This window comes from Cucumis melo, chromosome 1 (assembly GCF_025177605.1).
Source record: "Cucumis melo cultivar AY chromosome 1, USDA_Cmelo_AY_1.0, whole genome shotgun sequence".
Taxonomy (NCBI): Eukaryota; Viridiplantae; Streptophyta; class Magnoliopsida; order Cucurbitales; family Cucurbitaceae; genus Cucumis; species Cucumis melo.
In genome coordinates this window covers 25165364-25181119 of record NC_066857.1, presented here as the reverse complement: position 1 = coordinate 25181119, position 15756 = coordinate 25165364, and the positions used below count along the sequence as shown (strand labels likewise).

The following is a 15756-nucleotide window of genomic DNA, read 5'->3' as shown; positions in this document are numbered from 1 at the left end:
GAAATTAGATGGTATTTTATTTTAACTATTATTTATTTAAATTGTGGAGAGAAAAAGAAAAGGATATTGGGAAAGATTGAAGTAAATAATTATGAAAGAATATATATAAAAAAAAAGGTTAAAAGAAAGAGAAGGAAGGAAATAAAAGAGATAGATTGATTGATTGGATAGTCCCATATCGGAAAGGGTGAGGAAGAGGGAGGTTAAGAGATGCGTATAAAAAGAGAATAATGAGAAGGGAAAAAGCATACCTTTCTCGGCCTTTTGGCTAAGATCAAGTGTAGTATCTGTTCTTATCAGTTTAATATCTGATACGTGGGCCATCGGCCCACATGATATTAAATTTATTTTTAAAGGGGGAAGGCCCAACACAATAGCTTGCTATTGGGGCTTTCGAGCGTCGCCTTTGCGTTGCACTACTGCATTGGCCTGGCGCACCCCTCCAATTTGTTAGTCTGAAATTAATTTTTTGTCTTCCTCCTTCCCTGTTTATCGTCCAATTTGTTAGTCTCAAATTAATTTTTTGTCTTCCTCCTTCCCTGTTTATCATTATATTTTTCTTACGATGTGTATTAGTGTAACAGTGGGTAGGAGGAAAAAAGGGAAAATGTATATTGTGTATTATTATTTCAATATTTCACAGCTTTAAATCCTTTTGTATTCTTCCTCCTTCCTACCTTTGTAGATGAAATAAAATGTATATTATTATTGTTTTCTTTCGAAGTTTAAAATGTCTTTTCTTCATCCTTCCTTCAATTTATGTAAATATATATATATATATATATTTATTATTGGTTTCTTTCGGTGAAAATTATTTGCTTTAAACAATTCTTTGGAAGCTCTTTTTTGTTTCCTTCAAATTTTAAGCTCTTTTTTGTTTCCTTCAAATTTTAAAAAACAAGTTCTCCCTAAACGCATCTTAAATTGATTCGAAATAGAACATTTTTAATTAATTAGGGATTAGGGGTCGTTTAATACCATTTCTCTCTTACCATAAATTCTATTTAAAAAAATCTTTAACAACAATAAGTATTTGTTAATTATTATCAGTTTTTACTATTTTACAAATTCATCAAAAATTAAAAGTTCATTACTTCTTTATCAAAATAAAACAATTTACATACAAAATATATCCTAGTGATTTAGTTTTTCAAATATCCTAAAAAATAATATCAAAAATAGGGTACGAGGCAAACTATTGACAAAAATAGAAGTATTATTAAAAAAAATATTCCCAAATTTTGTTGGATTTTATTTATATAAATTTGATGTATATATAGAATACTATTGTCTTAATTTTTTTAAGCTTGTTTTTACTTATTTTTCATCTTTTATCTGCTTAGCTTAGTCCGAATAACGAAATTTGGTGGAATAGAAATTTAAAAGATTGAGTTTGTTTAATTTTGTTTTAAGAAGTTTAATGCATTTATTAAAAATCCAAAATATATTAAATGTTCCATAAATATATAATACATTTAAATTTAAAAATAAATAACTTGTGGGACCCACGTATTAAATAATAAATAGATAAATATATAAATATATATTTAATACGTGTGGGACCCACACATTAAATACTAAATAAAATATATATATATATATATATATATTGAATATCTTTGAATTAAAAAGAAGGGAGTGGGGTCCACGCATTGAAGTCGTGGACCCCGTCTACGATTTTCTAGCAAAGTCGTGTACGGGGTACACGACTTCCACAAAATCACTCTATTTTTGTCAATACTTTGCCTCCCACCCTATTTTTGACATTACTTTTTTAAAATGCATTATTAAAAAAAAGATTCTGTATTCTTCCTCCTTCCTACCTTGTAGATGAAATAAAATGTATATTATTATTGTTTTCTTTCGAAGTTTAAAATGTCTTTTCTTCATCCTTCCTTCAATTTATGTAATATATATATATATATATTTATTATTGGTTTCTTTCGGTGAAAATTATTTGCTTTAAACAAAATATACTTCTTTGGAAGCTCTTTTTTGTTTCCTTCAAATTTTAAAAAACAAGTTCTCCCTAAACGCATCTTAAATTGATTCGAAATAGAACATTTTTAATTAATTAGGGATTAGGGGTCGTTTAATACCATTTCTCTCTTACCATAAATTCTATTTAAAAAAATCTTTAACAACAATAAGTATTTGTTAATTATTATCAGTTTTTACTATTTTACAAATTCATCAAAAATTAAAAGTTCATTACTTCTTTATCAAAATAAAACAATTTACATACAAAATATATCCTAGACGGGACTTTCTATTACAAAAAGGAAGAGAAAAGAAACAAATTTTATTACAAAATGTTATTTCAATAGACGGGACTTTCTATGCATCAAATGCTATATAATATTATTTACAAGAAACTGGATGCGACCAATACAAATAATTGTTGACTTCTTATCTTAATCATTATTTTTATTTTTATTATTTTTAAATTTTTGCCATCACCGGTTGACTTGAAACATTTAAGTTGATAATAGAAATGTATCACGCACCAATATTCTTTAGGGAAATCCGTGGAAATGGCAAACATAAGAATGGAAATTGTCAAAATAGCAAACTGTTATTTTATTTTTATTTATGACAAAACTAACTGCCTGAAATAATTTTCAACTTTTTTCGACCGAAAATGCCCCTCAACGGATGAGAACTGTCCATAATCAAATACAGTATATTTAAGGAACCCGGGAAATCAAACAAAACATCACATTGTAATCATCTGTAAACACACCCACTTATGATAATTATTAACCAAATCAAATAATTTTTATATTATTTCAAAGATCCCTAACCATATTCAATTGATTTCAATATCCCCTAATTATTTCCATTTTTTCTTTCAATAATTATATATTCAAACTTTAGCTATCGATTTTTTCCTTCAATAGCTATTAACGAAATGAATAGGTTCTAAAATTTTAATGCAATGAATTATTCCTTCCTAAAATAATGATAAACATGATGCAATAATTAACCATATACAAAAACATTAAAAAACCTAACGGAAAAGCATTTAAAACATTCAAAATTCAAATCTCTAAAATTCAAATTTAAATTCCAACAATTCCCTAAAATTATGGCAAATATAATGGAAATACATATGTTTAGATTCAAATCCCAACTATCTCTAAAATCATGCCAAAACACAAACCGGAATTATCCCTAAAATTGGGAATATCCATAAAATTGTTATCTATCTTTAATGTTGCCAACAAACCGGAATTAATCGAAACCAAAACACAAGATTCACCGAAAGACAATCTTTTTGAAATTTCACCGAAACGTTCATGGCCATTAAAACATAAATTTCAACGAAGAACGGAGCAAAGCATATTATTTTTGAAATTTTAACATATTTATATTCTAAACTACTTTAGAAAAATAACTAATATTGCTTTCCCAACATTATATTCATAAGATTATGCTATATACATTTTATTTCTTTGCCCTTGTCTACCATATTTTCGTAATATCCGACCATTACATCAAATTAAAACGTGATCCCTACAAATGAAACAGGTACTCGTATAATATATGAAACAATAATTTAATTTAATATTCATCCCTCCTATATACAATCTAGTAGTGAATACTTTATTCGATAAACGTGTTCCCTTTGAATTTTTTCCATGGCTTTACAACGAGTGAAGACCGTATTCGATGGTAGATGGATTGAGTCCTGCCAATATATTGACTATCGCCTCCTTAATGTATATGTTCCAGTTTCATCCTCGTTTCAAGAATTTGCAAATTGTATCTAACGTAGACTTTTTCCAAATTCAGAAGTTTCTGTCTCTAGATTGACCGTTTACTGGAAAGATTGCAACAATTCGAAACTCATTCGGATTGTTGATGATAAGGATGTGTCTTGGATTATGTTACTTATATCGAAATTCCCCGACAATGATCAAATAAAACTCAACGGATGAGAACTGTCCAGATTCAAATACAGTATATTTAAGGAGATAGAAAAATCAAATAAAATATCACATATTCGATTACAGTGTATTTGTGAACACACTCACCTATGATAATTATTAACTAAATCAAAAAATTGTTATATTCTTTCAAAGATCCCTGAACATATTCAATTGGTTTCAATATCCCCTAATTATTTCGATTTTTACCTTCAATAATTATATATTCAAACTTTAACTATTAACGTCCTATAATTTTAATGCAATGAATACTTCTTAAAATAATGATAAAGATGATGCAATAATTAACTATTAACAAAAATATTAAAAAAGTAACGAAAAATCATTTAAAAGATTCAAATTTCAAATCTCAAGTAAAATTCAAATTCAAATTCCAACCATTCCCTAAAATTATGGCAAATATAATGGAAATACTAAGTTTAGAATCAAATCCAACCCTCCCTAAAATCATGCCAAATAAAATGTGATTTAATTATGACAAATATAATGGAAATACTTAAGTTTAGAATCAAATCCCAACCCTCCCTAAAATCATGCCAAATAAAATATGATCTATCTTTAATTTTGCCAACCAACCGAAATTAAGGGAAACAAAAATAGAAGAATCACCGGAAGACAATCAACCGAAATTAAGGGAAACGAAAATTTGTACTAAAAGAAGAAGGTGGAAAGCGACGGTGCGGGTGGAAAGCCATTCGAAAATTTGAAGAATGTTAGAACCGGAGAAAGTTTGAAGAAAATTTTGAAGAAAATTTTGAGAACTCAGTATTTTTTACCGATACATGCAGAAAACAGAGGAAAAATCCAAAGGTTGAAGAAGGAACAGAAGTGTGAAACAAAACAACCCACCGATACTTTGGGTGGTGTAAACCGATTAAAAAAGGAAGGGCGTGCAAACGGTGGAAAAGCGACGGAAGAGAAATCGATGGTGAAAAAGTGTCGAAAGAGAAAGCGATGGTGGAAAAACGGAAGAGAAAGCTACGTTAGAAAAGCGACGGTGGAAATACGCCGGAAAGCTTTTAAAAAACGGAAGAACAAATACGCCGGAAAGCTTTACAGAAGATGGTTTATTTTTTTGGGAGGAAAAATTAGAAAATTAAAGGGAGTGTATAGTATGTATTAATTACGGGGTATTTGTGGTTTTTCTTACTATTGTATTTAGGAGTCTATATTGTAAGGTATGTAGGGGCATTTAAGGTATAGTTATCCCATTTATTAAGTGGAAATTAACTGTTTTGCTATTTTGACAATTTAAAAATAAATTTGTCATTTATCCAAAGTAAACTTTAGATTTCGTTATTCTTCTTGTCGCCCCTATTCTTTACATGGCTGTGGCCCATTTATGAACCTAACCATTTCTTGATCCAACCCCACTTACCTTGGGCTTCTTTCTTCGCTTATCAAAATATTTTTTACCAAATTGGTATAGATATCAAATTTTAGGTATGGTTCTAAAAAATGTCAAAAAAAAAAAAAAAAAAAAAAGAAGGGAAAAAAAATGAAAATCTTAAGAATTATAGCAAACAATTTATACCACACATAATTTCATTTTTAGATACTTGTAACAACCCCTCTAAATAAAAATATTTTTAACAAAATGAGAAAACACAACACTAACTTTTAATTGAAAATCTCAAATGCTCATTAAAATCATAAATAAATCTTAAGAATTATTGTTGCATGTCACGGTCACTTCTTGTCATTTGTCGGCTTCCCTCTAACTTTGCCTCAAAGATTAAACATAGAAAAAGTGATTATAAACATATACTTAGTAAGGGAATTACTAGTAGTCACATTAGGTGTCTGTTAACTTTCGACCATTAGAGTATTGTAAAGAAGTACCCTTAAACTGTCTTGTTCCCGAACACACGCAATCTAATGATCTCGTAGGAACATCTCTGGTCTTCGGTGAACCCAAAGAAACACTTAGGAAAAAACTGATCTTTGGTAAACTCGAAAGAACATTTAAGACAATCTGGCTGTAGGTGACTCCGCCGGACCACTTATATACATAACATCTCATGAAACTGGTAATCCCGTCAGACCATACAGTCATAAAAAGGTGGTGATCCCGAGGGACACCCATGAGGGTACGACTCTAGTAGATAAAGTTAACAAATCACCCTATTCATAGCATGTAGCACATCATAACATCATAAACATGAATTGAAAATTAATCATAACGTTTTTAAACATGAGATTAATATTTCATGCATCAACATTAACATAATCAGTCATTATCATTAACATAACTCAATCATCAACATACATCATCAATACATTATGCATTTTAGTTACATCAATGCATAATAGGAAAATCACATGCAAACTCTTAACTTCATTACGAAGGTCTAATAGGAGAATCCCTTACTTAGATTAACTTAATTATATTATTCCTAAGAGCAACGGTCAGACTTTCCAAGAATCAATCCTAAACAGTAAGGGGAAAAATAACTAAGTTCAATAACTTAGCAGTTGCTTAAAGATCCAAAAATCCATTTAATTCAACTAACTCAAATTGAGGTTGAATTCCAATTCAACCTTAATTGGGAAAAATCAAACTCTTAGTTCCTCCAATAAATTCTAACCAAGCCTTCATAAAGTTATACTCCAACTCAAATGAAATTCCATCTTAAAATCCAAAATTAATTTCTTTCGGTTCCAAAATTAATATATCATAAGTATTATAAAAAACTCATTAAAACTTACCCAAAACATTCCAAAATAGGTGAAAAGAGGGGAAAATGACTTGGCGAGTTGCAAGATGGGGGAACTCGGCTGGGGTGTGCGACTTAGAGGAAATGGATCGGCTAGAGGCACACAGCTCGGACAACCAATGGGAGGCTCGCGTGCGGTTCAGACTACAAGACGTGGCTTGGGTTGCTGATGGGGCTTGGATGCGGCGAAGACTTAGCTCGACCAACACTTCAATGACTCGATCGACGGTGGAGCGATCTGACGACTGAACAGAGGTGGCGACGAAGAAGGACAGATGGGTTGACTTGATGGGAACGATCAGAGAATCGAAGCGCGATGGAGACGAAGACGTTTTTTGACGAATACGACAGCTCTCGGCTTCAACGACGACTTGAACGAACGACTTCGCGGTGAACTGATCAACGAGTAACGACAAAGACAAGCGGAGAAAGAAATCGACGGATAGCGAATCCTGATTAGCGACTAGGGTTTCTTGAGGATAAAGAAGATAAATAGTTACTTGCACGCTTCACGAGGCTTATATAAGGAAAATAATAATAATATAATTATTATTAATTTTCTTTTCTTTTTCCTTATTCTTTTTCGAAAACAAATCTCATACTTTCTCTTTCTTTATTTAATACGAATCAAATCTCCTTTTTATCTTCTTTTTCTCTTCACCAAAAAGTAATGTCAAATACTTCTCTCTACTCAATCACATCCAACTTTATCTTCCCAACATAATGTATATTTTCTTAAAATGATTATATTATCTTTATAATATAATTATCCTTAACTTTATAACTTAATTAATTATATATATATATAATTACACATAATCTCACCAACTTGAAACAACCAATAACATTCTACTTAAATCAAATCTTTCAAAAAAGTTCCAAATTTCAAATAACTAATTAAATATTATATCTAATTAATTCTAATTTCTATAAAATCAAACAATTTCCAATAATATCTCAAATTATCTCCAATTAACACCTCAATAATTATTCCAAGATAATTAAAAAAATTAAAAATTACCTTATTTTTTGGACGTTACAATACTCATAAGGGGTTATAAAAAATAGAACACTTTATCGAAAAATCAAGTGTAGCAAATTTTTTTTTTGTAGTTTTGTTCTTTGAGGTGCAGATAGTTCATCAAAATTTTCTATTTTCGAAAAAACTCCTAATCCTAAAATACATTTGGGAGGATTGCAACTATTTTATTATAATTTTTTCTCTCTTTTTTAAAATTGAGTTTTAGTTGGTAAAATCTTTTCTTTCTAATATGATATATCTTTGGGATCTTTTAAAAAATATAACAAAGCGACAAAATATTTACACTACATAGAATAATTTTGAAAACGGAAAAAACCCACAAACTTACAATGAAAAATACAAAAAATGCCCCCATCAACAACGCACGTAATATATTTGGTACTAGCTATTGTTTGGTACATGATCGTTTATATTTGAGTAGGCAATTCTAAACGATTTTTTTTCAAGATTCTTTGTACATGATAGTTTAATTTGGTTACAAGATCGTTTAGATTTGCATTTAGATTTGATCATTTAGATTTGACCAAATCTAAACGGGTTTTTTCTTCAAGATTCACTGTACACGATCATTTAGATTTTTTATACACGATCATTTAGATTTGGCTAAACGATTTTTTTCAAGATTCTTTTGTTACATGATTGTTTAAATTTGGTTACACGATCGTGTAGATTTGGGTATCTGATCGTTTATATTCAAATTTATACGTTTTTTTTAAGATTATTTGGCATATGATCGTTTATATTCAACGACGTTTTTGGTACACGATTGTTTAGATTTGACCATCCAAAATCTAAACGACATTTTTTTTCAAGATGTTTTATATTTAGAACATGATCTCCAACAACCAAATAACATTTAAAAAAAATAAAAAGTTAGATTTTTTTTATTTGGTACACGATCTTAAACCAAATAACAGTTTGGAAAAAATTGAAAAAAAAAAAAGACGGAAATAAAAAAAATTGCAAAACACGAAGAGAATGAAGACGATGAAAAGAAAGGAAAAATCTAAAATATTTTAAAAAATGACCATATTCATGGATTTGTTCAGTTCGTTACACGAACCGGTAATATTTTGGTTATTTGTATATTTATGAAAACTTTCCTCTATCTTTCATAATTTTATATTTATATGATATATACATTCTTTAAATTTATTTGAACAAATTTGTTATCAACTAAATTTGTTAAAGATTCTATATTTAATCCTTATGACTATGCAAATTTGTGCATCTCAATCTACGAATTTCAATAAAAACTCAATTCCTCTCGATTCCTCACACATATCCAGTTACAAATTTCAATTACAAATTTCAATAATATATGTTTAGTAATATTATTGTGTATTTATATTTGATTGACTTAGTAAGTTATAGAGGAAGATAACTAAATTTGTCCAGTTAATTTCCTACAACTCTCTTTGATTGGATGAGGAAAAAGTTAAATCAATTTGAAACGATTTTAGTTTTTTCAAGGTCATTAGTTTTTTTTAAGGAATCTTTTAAAAAACATACTAAAAATAATTAAACCTAAACATGTACCAATTAAAGAAAAATTATTTAATTTGAACTATCGTGTAAAAAAAAGTTAAACGAAATTGATTAAACCAAGATCTAAACTATGTTATATCAAATCTAGATGATGTGTACAAAAAATCTTAAAAACATTATTTAGATTTGGCTACGATCAAATAACGTTTTTGTCAGGATCTTCTATATTTAGTATATAAGCATGTCCTCTAAAAATTTGAAATAGGAAAAATAAGATAAAGAAAGACAATAAAAAGGAAGAATAAACCTCAAATATTTAAAAAAATGATTACCTAGATTTTTTTCATTTTGTTATACGGTTTGTCATGTTTACGAAAATTTCCTTTTAAAAAATTTGCTGTTTTTTTGTTAGCCCATATTTTTTTTTTGTATTGATCGGCATTCGAATAGTTAAAAGTGTGTAGTTGACCTAAAAAGAATGGAAATATTCCTCGCTTTAAGTTTTCTTCACCGCTGCCTATCGTTTCCTTTCTCCTGCAATCTGCCACTGTATTGTTCTGTTCTTTTTTTTTTTTTTTGTCGATATAGCACAAGTATTCCTCCTTTTTAGTATCATTACATCAAATTAAGATTTGAAACTACAAATAACAAAAACGTGCAAACCATAAAATCCAATATAAAGAATGTGGAATGAAAAATTATCACAAATCAGGTCGAGTTCTCTTACTTGCCTCTGCTGTGGTAATAAGTTCTTGGATCTCCTTGGCATGGTTAGCCATTCCCCCATCTGAGTAAGCTCTAGCCATAGTCCTGTAGGTAGTCTTATCAGGTTTGCATCCTCTCTGCTCCATCATTCCGAGCACCTTCTTCATCTCCGCAAAACATTCCATTCGCCCGTAAGCATCCACAAGACAGTTGTAAAAAACGGTATCCAGCATTATATCAGAATTCTCAACTAAGTTCAGTACACTGTTGATTTTTTCGCATTTTCCTGCTTGCCCGTATGCTTTCACAAGTGAACAAAGTGTTACACAACTCGGTTTGATCCTCTCTGATCTCATAAGTCTAAACAGATGCTCCATCTGTTTCAAATTCCCAGCCCTACCGAATGCGTCAATAACAATGTTGTAGGTTACAATTGTCCATGAGTAATGATACTTCTGCATATACTCCATCACAGCACTCATTTTTTCGTAACTTTCAGCTTTGCCGTATGAATCCAGAAGGATGTTGAAGGTCTGAATATTTGGTTGGATTCCAGCTTCCTGGAACTTTTCATAACACTTCTCCATGGTCTCTATTTGTCCACTGTGGCCAAAGGCCCGGAGTGTCGAGTTCATGGTCCAAACATCGGGTTTACAACCATCATCGCTCAACATTTCCACCAGGATGGACTCCATTTCAGCGAACCTGCAGAATATATATACATATAAAAAGAAATTACTTTTTTACAATGGAAGTAATAGACACATTCATCTGGTTGCCAATTGTTTGATAGGAGAATGCAAATAATAGAAAGAGAATTGATTTCTAGTTTGTCTAAAAGACCAAACCATTTTGTTTTGATAGCCCCACCCCGCTACTACACAATGAGACACCCCATGCTAGCTCCAACTACTAGTCACAATCAATCTTAGCTTCTAGCAGTTGGTTTTGGAGCTAGGAATAAGGATAATTGGTTGTGGTAGGTTTTATGGCTGCATCGAAAGATATAAGCTCCATCTAAAAAGTGAAGTCAATGGTCATCTACAGTTTTCAAATCTAAACATAGTTCACTCGGCAACCAGATGAATCATTTATTATGTTCTCAAAAGGCAGGCACGTCAGAATACATTTTTGCTTTGCCATAAGCATCAATGAAGGTATTATATGTAATAGTGTTCGGTTTTATTCCTTGAGTCACCATGTCTGAGAGTAGAGTTTGTGCTTTGTTGAATGCAAACACCTGCAAGCATGACTTTATAAGGATAGAGTAAGTGTGAACATCAGGCTGGCAATCGGGACTGTTTTTCATCTCATTGAGGATTGAAAATGCCTTGTCAAGAAGACCACTCCTACTATAGGCCGACAAGAGAGCAGTATATGACTCATGACTAACTTCACAGCCTTCCTCAATCATTTCTTGGAACAGCTTGTACGCCTTTTCAGGTTGCTTACATTTTCCAAGCATGACGATTAGCTTAATGTACATCCCAGCATAAGGTCTGTACCACAATTGTTCACGTAGTAATTCAAAAACCTGAAATCCACAGAAACTTGCACAACTAAGAAGACATATTAGCTTCATCATGGTAGTTCTTGGCAAAGTTTTAAACTTTTCTTATTCTTAATAATGAATCAAATTTAACATTGTATGCTAATATAACAATCCATAAAATCTCAATGGTGCTATCTTTCATAAGTTGCTGGCCTTACAGTAGTGTATAGAATGCTCTTCTGCAGTCCAGTTTCAAGTTTTCTCATGCATCCAAATTTACAATTGTAACACAATCATCATCTCACTATATTTTGAGTCTGACAGACACCAAACTCAAATTACAACAGCAGCCTATATTTAACTTGTAAGACGAGCCAAAACTTTAGATCATTGGGGGCCAACTGAGACTGATGTGCGCCAGAAAGACAAGATACCAACATGTCCTTTTCCAGTTGATCGCTAACGCACAAGCAAAGCTACCGAGTGAATGCCAAATTGTTGCTATAAATCAAATTTATTCTTACCCCATGGTTAACCTTTGAGGTTCCATGTTTGATTTAACAAGACAACAACAAAAGCGATAGATAATATCTTCCTATCTCAACTTCATGTACCAATATCATACATATTTATTCTCTTTTGGTGCTGCACTTGCGTACTGATTGATTCAAACAAAAAATACAATTGTTTCCTTTCCTAGTTCCTAAATGAAGAAAGAACCAACTTCTGAGCTTCAATTGATGTTCGTTTGCACTCAAAGCAGTCAAATCGAACAGAGCTCCAGAGTAACTAAATCTCAATTTATTTTTGGATATCCGTGACTGAGTGACCGACCAGCTTATTGGCACCTGAACTAATCAACTAATCAACTAATCTTAGGGAGGTGCTGTCTGATACTACAACATTTTGGTATCCAGGAAACTGTAAGATATTAAAACCTAGGCACCATGAAATGAAATCATAACTAAATCTTAAAGTAAATTAGATTAAACTCAAACGTGAAGGAAGGGAACCTGCAGGATTCCCAATAGAGCCATTTCACCCATCATACAAGAATCACAAAAAGGGGAAGGAAGAAAACACTTGACCTTCTTCGTCCAATATTATCCAACCAAAATGACAACAAATTTCCGAACGAATAGAAGCAAAGCAAAAATGAAGGAAGAGGCAGCCTAAGACCAAAAGTAACTGACCTTGAGAGCAGACTCCCATCGTAAGGCCGTTATTCGATCATGAAGAGCTTCAAGAACAGTTCGAGGAAGCAGTTTCTTAGAATTATTGGGACCTCTCTTCCTCTCAATGACGGCCTTCGTGGCTTCTCGGCGCAAAATCACCGAAATGGCTTTCTGAGAAGCAATCTTCCGATTGACCTCTTCCTTTCTCTCGGCCGCTTCCTTAGCCTTCAGCTTTGCAACGTCCATGCGTCCTTCGTGAGGACTTATCTTCACGAGCTTACCATCTGTAGTAGTAGTAGAAGAGGAGGAGGAGGAGGGGGCGGGAGATTGGAATTTGGGATAGGTGGGTTGTTGTCGACGAAGAAAAAGGCGTTTATTAGGGTCTCGATGGTTGATTGGGGGGGGAAGAGGGTTGGCGGCCATGGATGAGCTCTGATGCTATTCTCAGGCCATTCGCTTCAAATCCGTGGCGGAATTAGAATCTCATCTCGGATGACTATAAATATATATACATAATATTGAAATATTTTAATTATTTTACTCTATAAGGTTATGTGTACTGCTTGGCGGACATTTGTAATGAAATTTGGAGTGGTCACGGTTGGAAATTTGAGACTATGGATCAACGAACTAAACAAGAGACTTCATAATGTTAAGGCCTCTTTTGCACAAGTGTGGTTACCCAAGTTAAAGAATATATACTATCATCACCAACTTAGTTTAGAATCTCTTTTGAAGGTTTAAGAATATATACCCACTTCCCACTTAAAAGATTATCAATGTGGGACAAAATACTCAACTTTGCTATTTGGGCCAAAGCCCATAAGTCATTTCTAACAATCCCCTATAAATGATTGTAGCAGCAAAGTTACTGGATAGGTGAAGAAGAATGAGATTTCATTGGAATTTGTTCTGAGCATAGAAGAAATATTAAGCTTAGACACCAATATCTGAAGATTTGAATTGATGCGTAGTGAAGTAAGGTAACAACTTTGTTAGAGAGAGTGAATTGTATCTTGAACTCCTTGTAACACTGGTTGAGACCCTTATGACACACTCTATCCCTAGTTACGGTTTTTGTCTCTGCAATGTAGATTTATGCCTTTATGGTCATGCACATAGAATGAACCTCGGGTCGACGTGAGAGCTTTAGAAAGAGACCTTTAAACTTTTTCGTAGAAGGCGGTCCCATCTTTACTGTCACGTTATATGCTCCATCAAGTTTGCCAAATCAAACCACTCAAAAAGAGCTATGGAGACTTCAACATTATCCACAACAACTAGGGACCCAACAAAGGTTTTTGTATCATCCATCAAGTCCATTTAAGGACTGTCTACACAATGGGATATACACCATCAAGTTTATCGCAACAGACCACCCAATTACCAAGTGCTATGGATCTCCGAAGAGCTTTAGGCCCATGTTCACTAAGGAATCTAGAACCACTTTCCTTATTAGTCCTTTGGTTAAAGGATCAGCCAGGTTCTTCTCAGATCGAACAAATTCTAAGGAAATAGTTCCTTCCTTCAGTAGTTGTTTTACCACTGCATGCCTAAGACAATATGTCTACCTTTTCCATTATAAACACTGTTCTTGGCAATACATATGGCAACCTGTGAATCAAACTGCATGGACATAGGCACAAATGCCCCTCATAATGGTACATCTCCTAGTAGGCTTTTGATCCACTCAGCCTCCTGTCCTACCAACTCTAATGCTATAAACTCGGATTCCATAGTGGATCTAGCTATATAAGTCTGTTTCGCAGACTTCTAAGATATTGCTCCACCCTCGAGAAAAAAATACATACCCACTAGTAAAGTTAACCTCATCATTGTCTATGACCCAGTTTGCATCACAATATCCTTCTAGTACGACAGGAAATTTGTTAAAGTGCAGACAGTGATTTAACGTCCCTTTAAGATATCTTAATAGATGGCGTAAAGCATCCTAATGGTATCTATCAGGATTATGTGTATATCTACTCAATCTACTGACAACATATGTAATATCAGGTCTAGTATAATTCATTAAATACAAAACACTACCTATGATCTTTGTATATTTAGGTTGAGACACACTTGTAAACTTTAGTTTCATGATTATACAATAAAACCCCAACATTGTATATAACGATAAGTGCCAAGATCTTTGAACTAGATAATTTTACAAATTAAATTAAGTTAAAGAACAACATACCTTGATCCATGATAACCTTCTTGAGGAATTGTGTTTCTCTCACTTGCCTTCCTTTAAGACTTAATTTAGGTTTCTTGATGGGAAGAGTAAACTACTTAATCCCCAGGGCAGTAAGAAAACCAATTCCCAAGGTTCTATTTATAGACACCATCCATCATGGTGTTAAATTAGGGCATTATCTTTTAACCTAATGGGCCTAATAAAATAATAAGTCCAAAAGAGATAAATAATATATAATGCAATTAGGCCACATTAATAATAATATTATATTTAAGAATAAATCTAACATTCTCCCACTTGGCCCATTGACATTATTTATCATCTACGTTCGTAGACATAATGTGCAAAATTACATTTCATAACATATCATGTCAAGTCAAAGAAACTACTAAAGGATCATGGTGGTCATACATTATTGCATTAACATACTCCCTTCCACGTATCACTGAAATAGTTCTTCTCTTAACATGATCTATAATAAAGATAATCAATAATGGTCCAACAATAAGTGTCTTTATCAAAGACCATGTCCTATTTGGTTTACATAATTCATTTATGTATATACTAATCATAAGAACAGAACCATAAGATAAAATCAGAAACAATAAATAAATGAGCTCAAAGTGTCAAATAACATAATCTTGATCTCAATAATGATATCTATTGATGCTCATACGTTCAACGTGATCATTGAACGTCTTTGGTGGCAATTCTTTAGTCAGTGGATCCGCAATCATAAGTTTGGTGCTAATGTGTTCGATTGATATCCTTTGTTTCTGAACTTCTTCTTTAACGACAAAGTATTTTAATTCCATATGTTTAGCACCTTTAGAATACTTGTCGTTTTTTTTAGAAGAAAACTGCTGTAGAATTATCATAATAAATTCTCAGCGGCTTGGAAATATTGTCGACAATTCCAAGTCTTGAGATAAAGTTCCATAGCCATAAACCATGAACTGTAGCCTCAAAGCATGCTACAAATTCAGC

The 15756-nt window shown here is 32.2% G+C and overlaps 1 protein-coding gene and 1 non-coding gene across 2 annotated transcripts; one reads left to right on the top strand and one right to left on the bottom strand.

The window, feature by feature from the left end:
• The first annotated feature begins 247 nt into the window (after positions 1-247).
• Positions 248-443, top strand: LOC127144320 (U2 spliceosomal RNA). The gene has a single exon (XR_007815973.1). It is a non-coding gene; the product is annotated as a U2 spliceosomal RNA (small nuclear RNA).
• A 9339-nt stretch (positions 444-9782) lies between these two features.
• Positions 9783-13077, bottom strand: LOC103497549 (pentatricopeptide repeat-containing protein At5g48730, chloroplastic). The gene is made up of 3 exons (XM_008459787.3): positions 12588-13077; positions 11030-11436; positions 9783-10607 (listed from the first exon to the last, which is right to left on the bottom strand). Exons 1-3 carry the CDS (start codon positions 12990-12992, stop codon positions 9899-9901), a joined length of 1521 nt encoding a protein of 506 aa, XP_008458009.1. The 5' UTR covers positions 12993-13077; the 3' UTR covers positions 9783-9898.
• Between the last annotated feature and the right edge of the window lie 2679 nt (positions 13078-15756).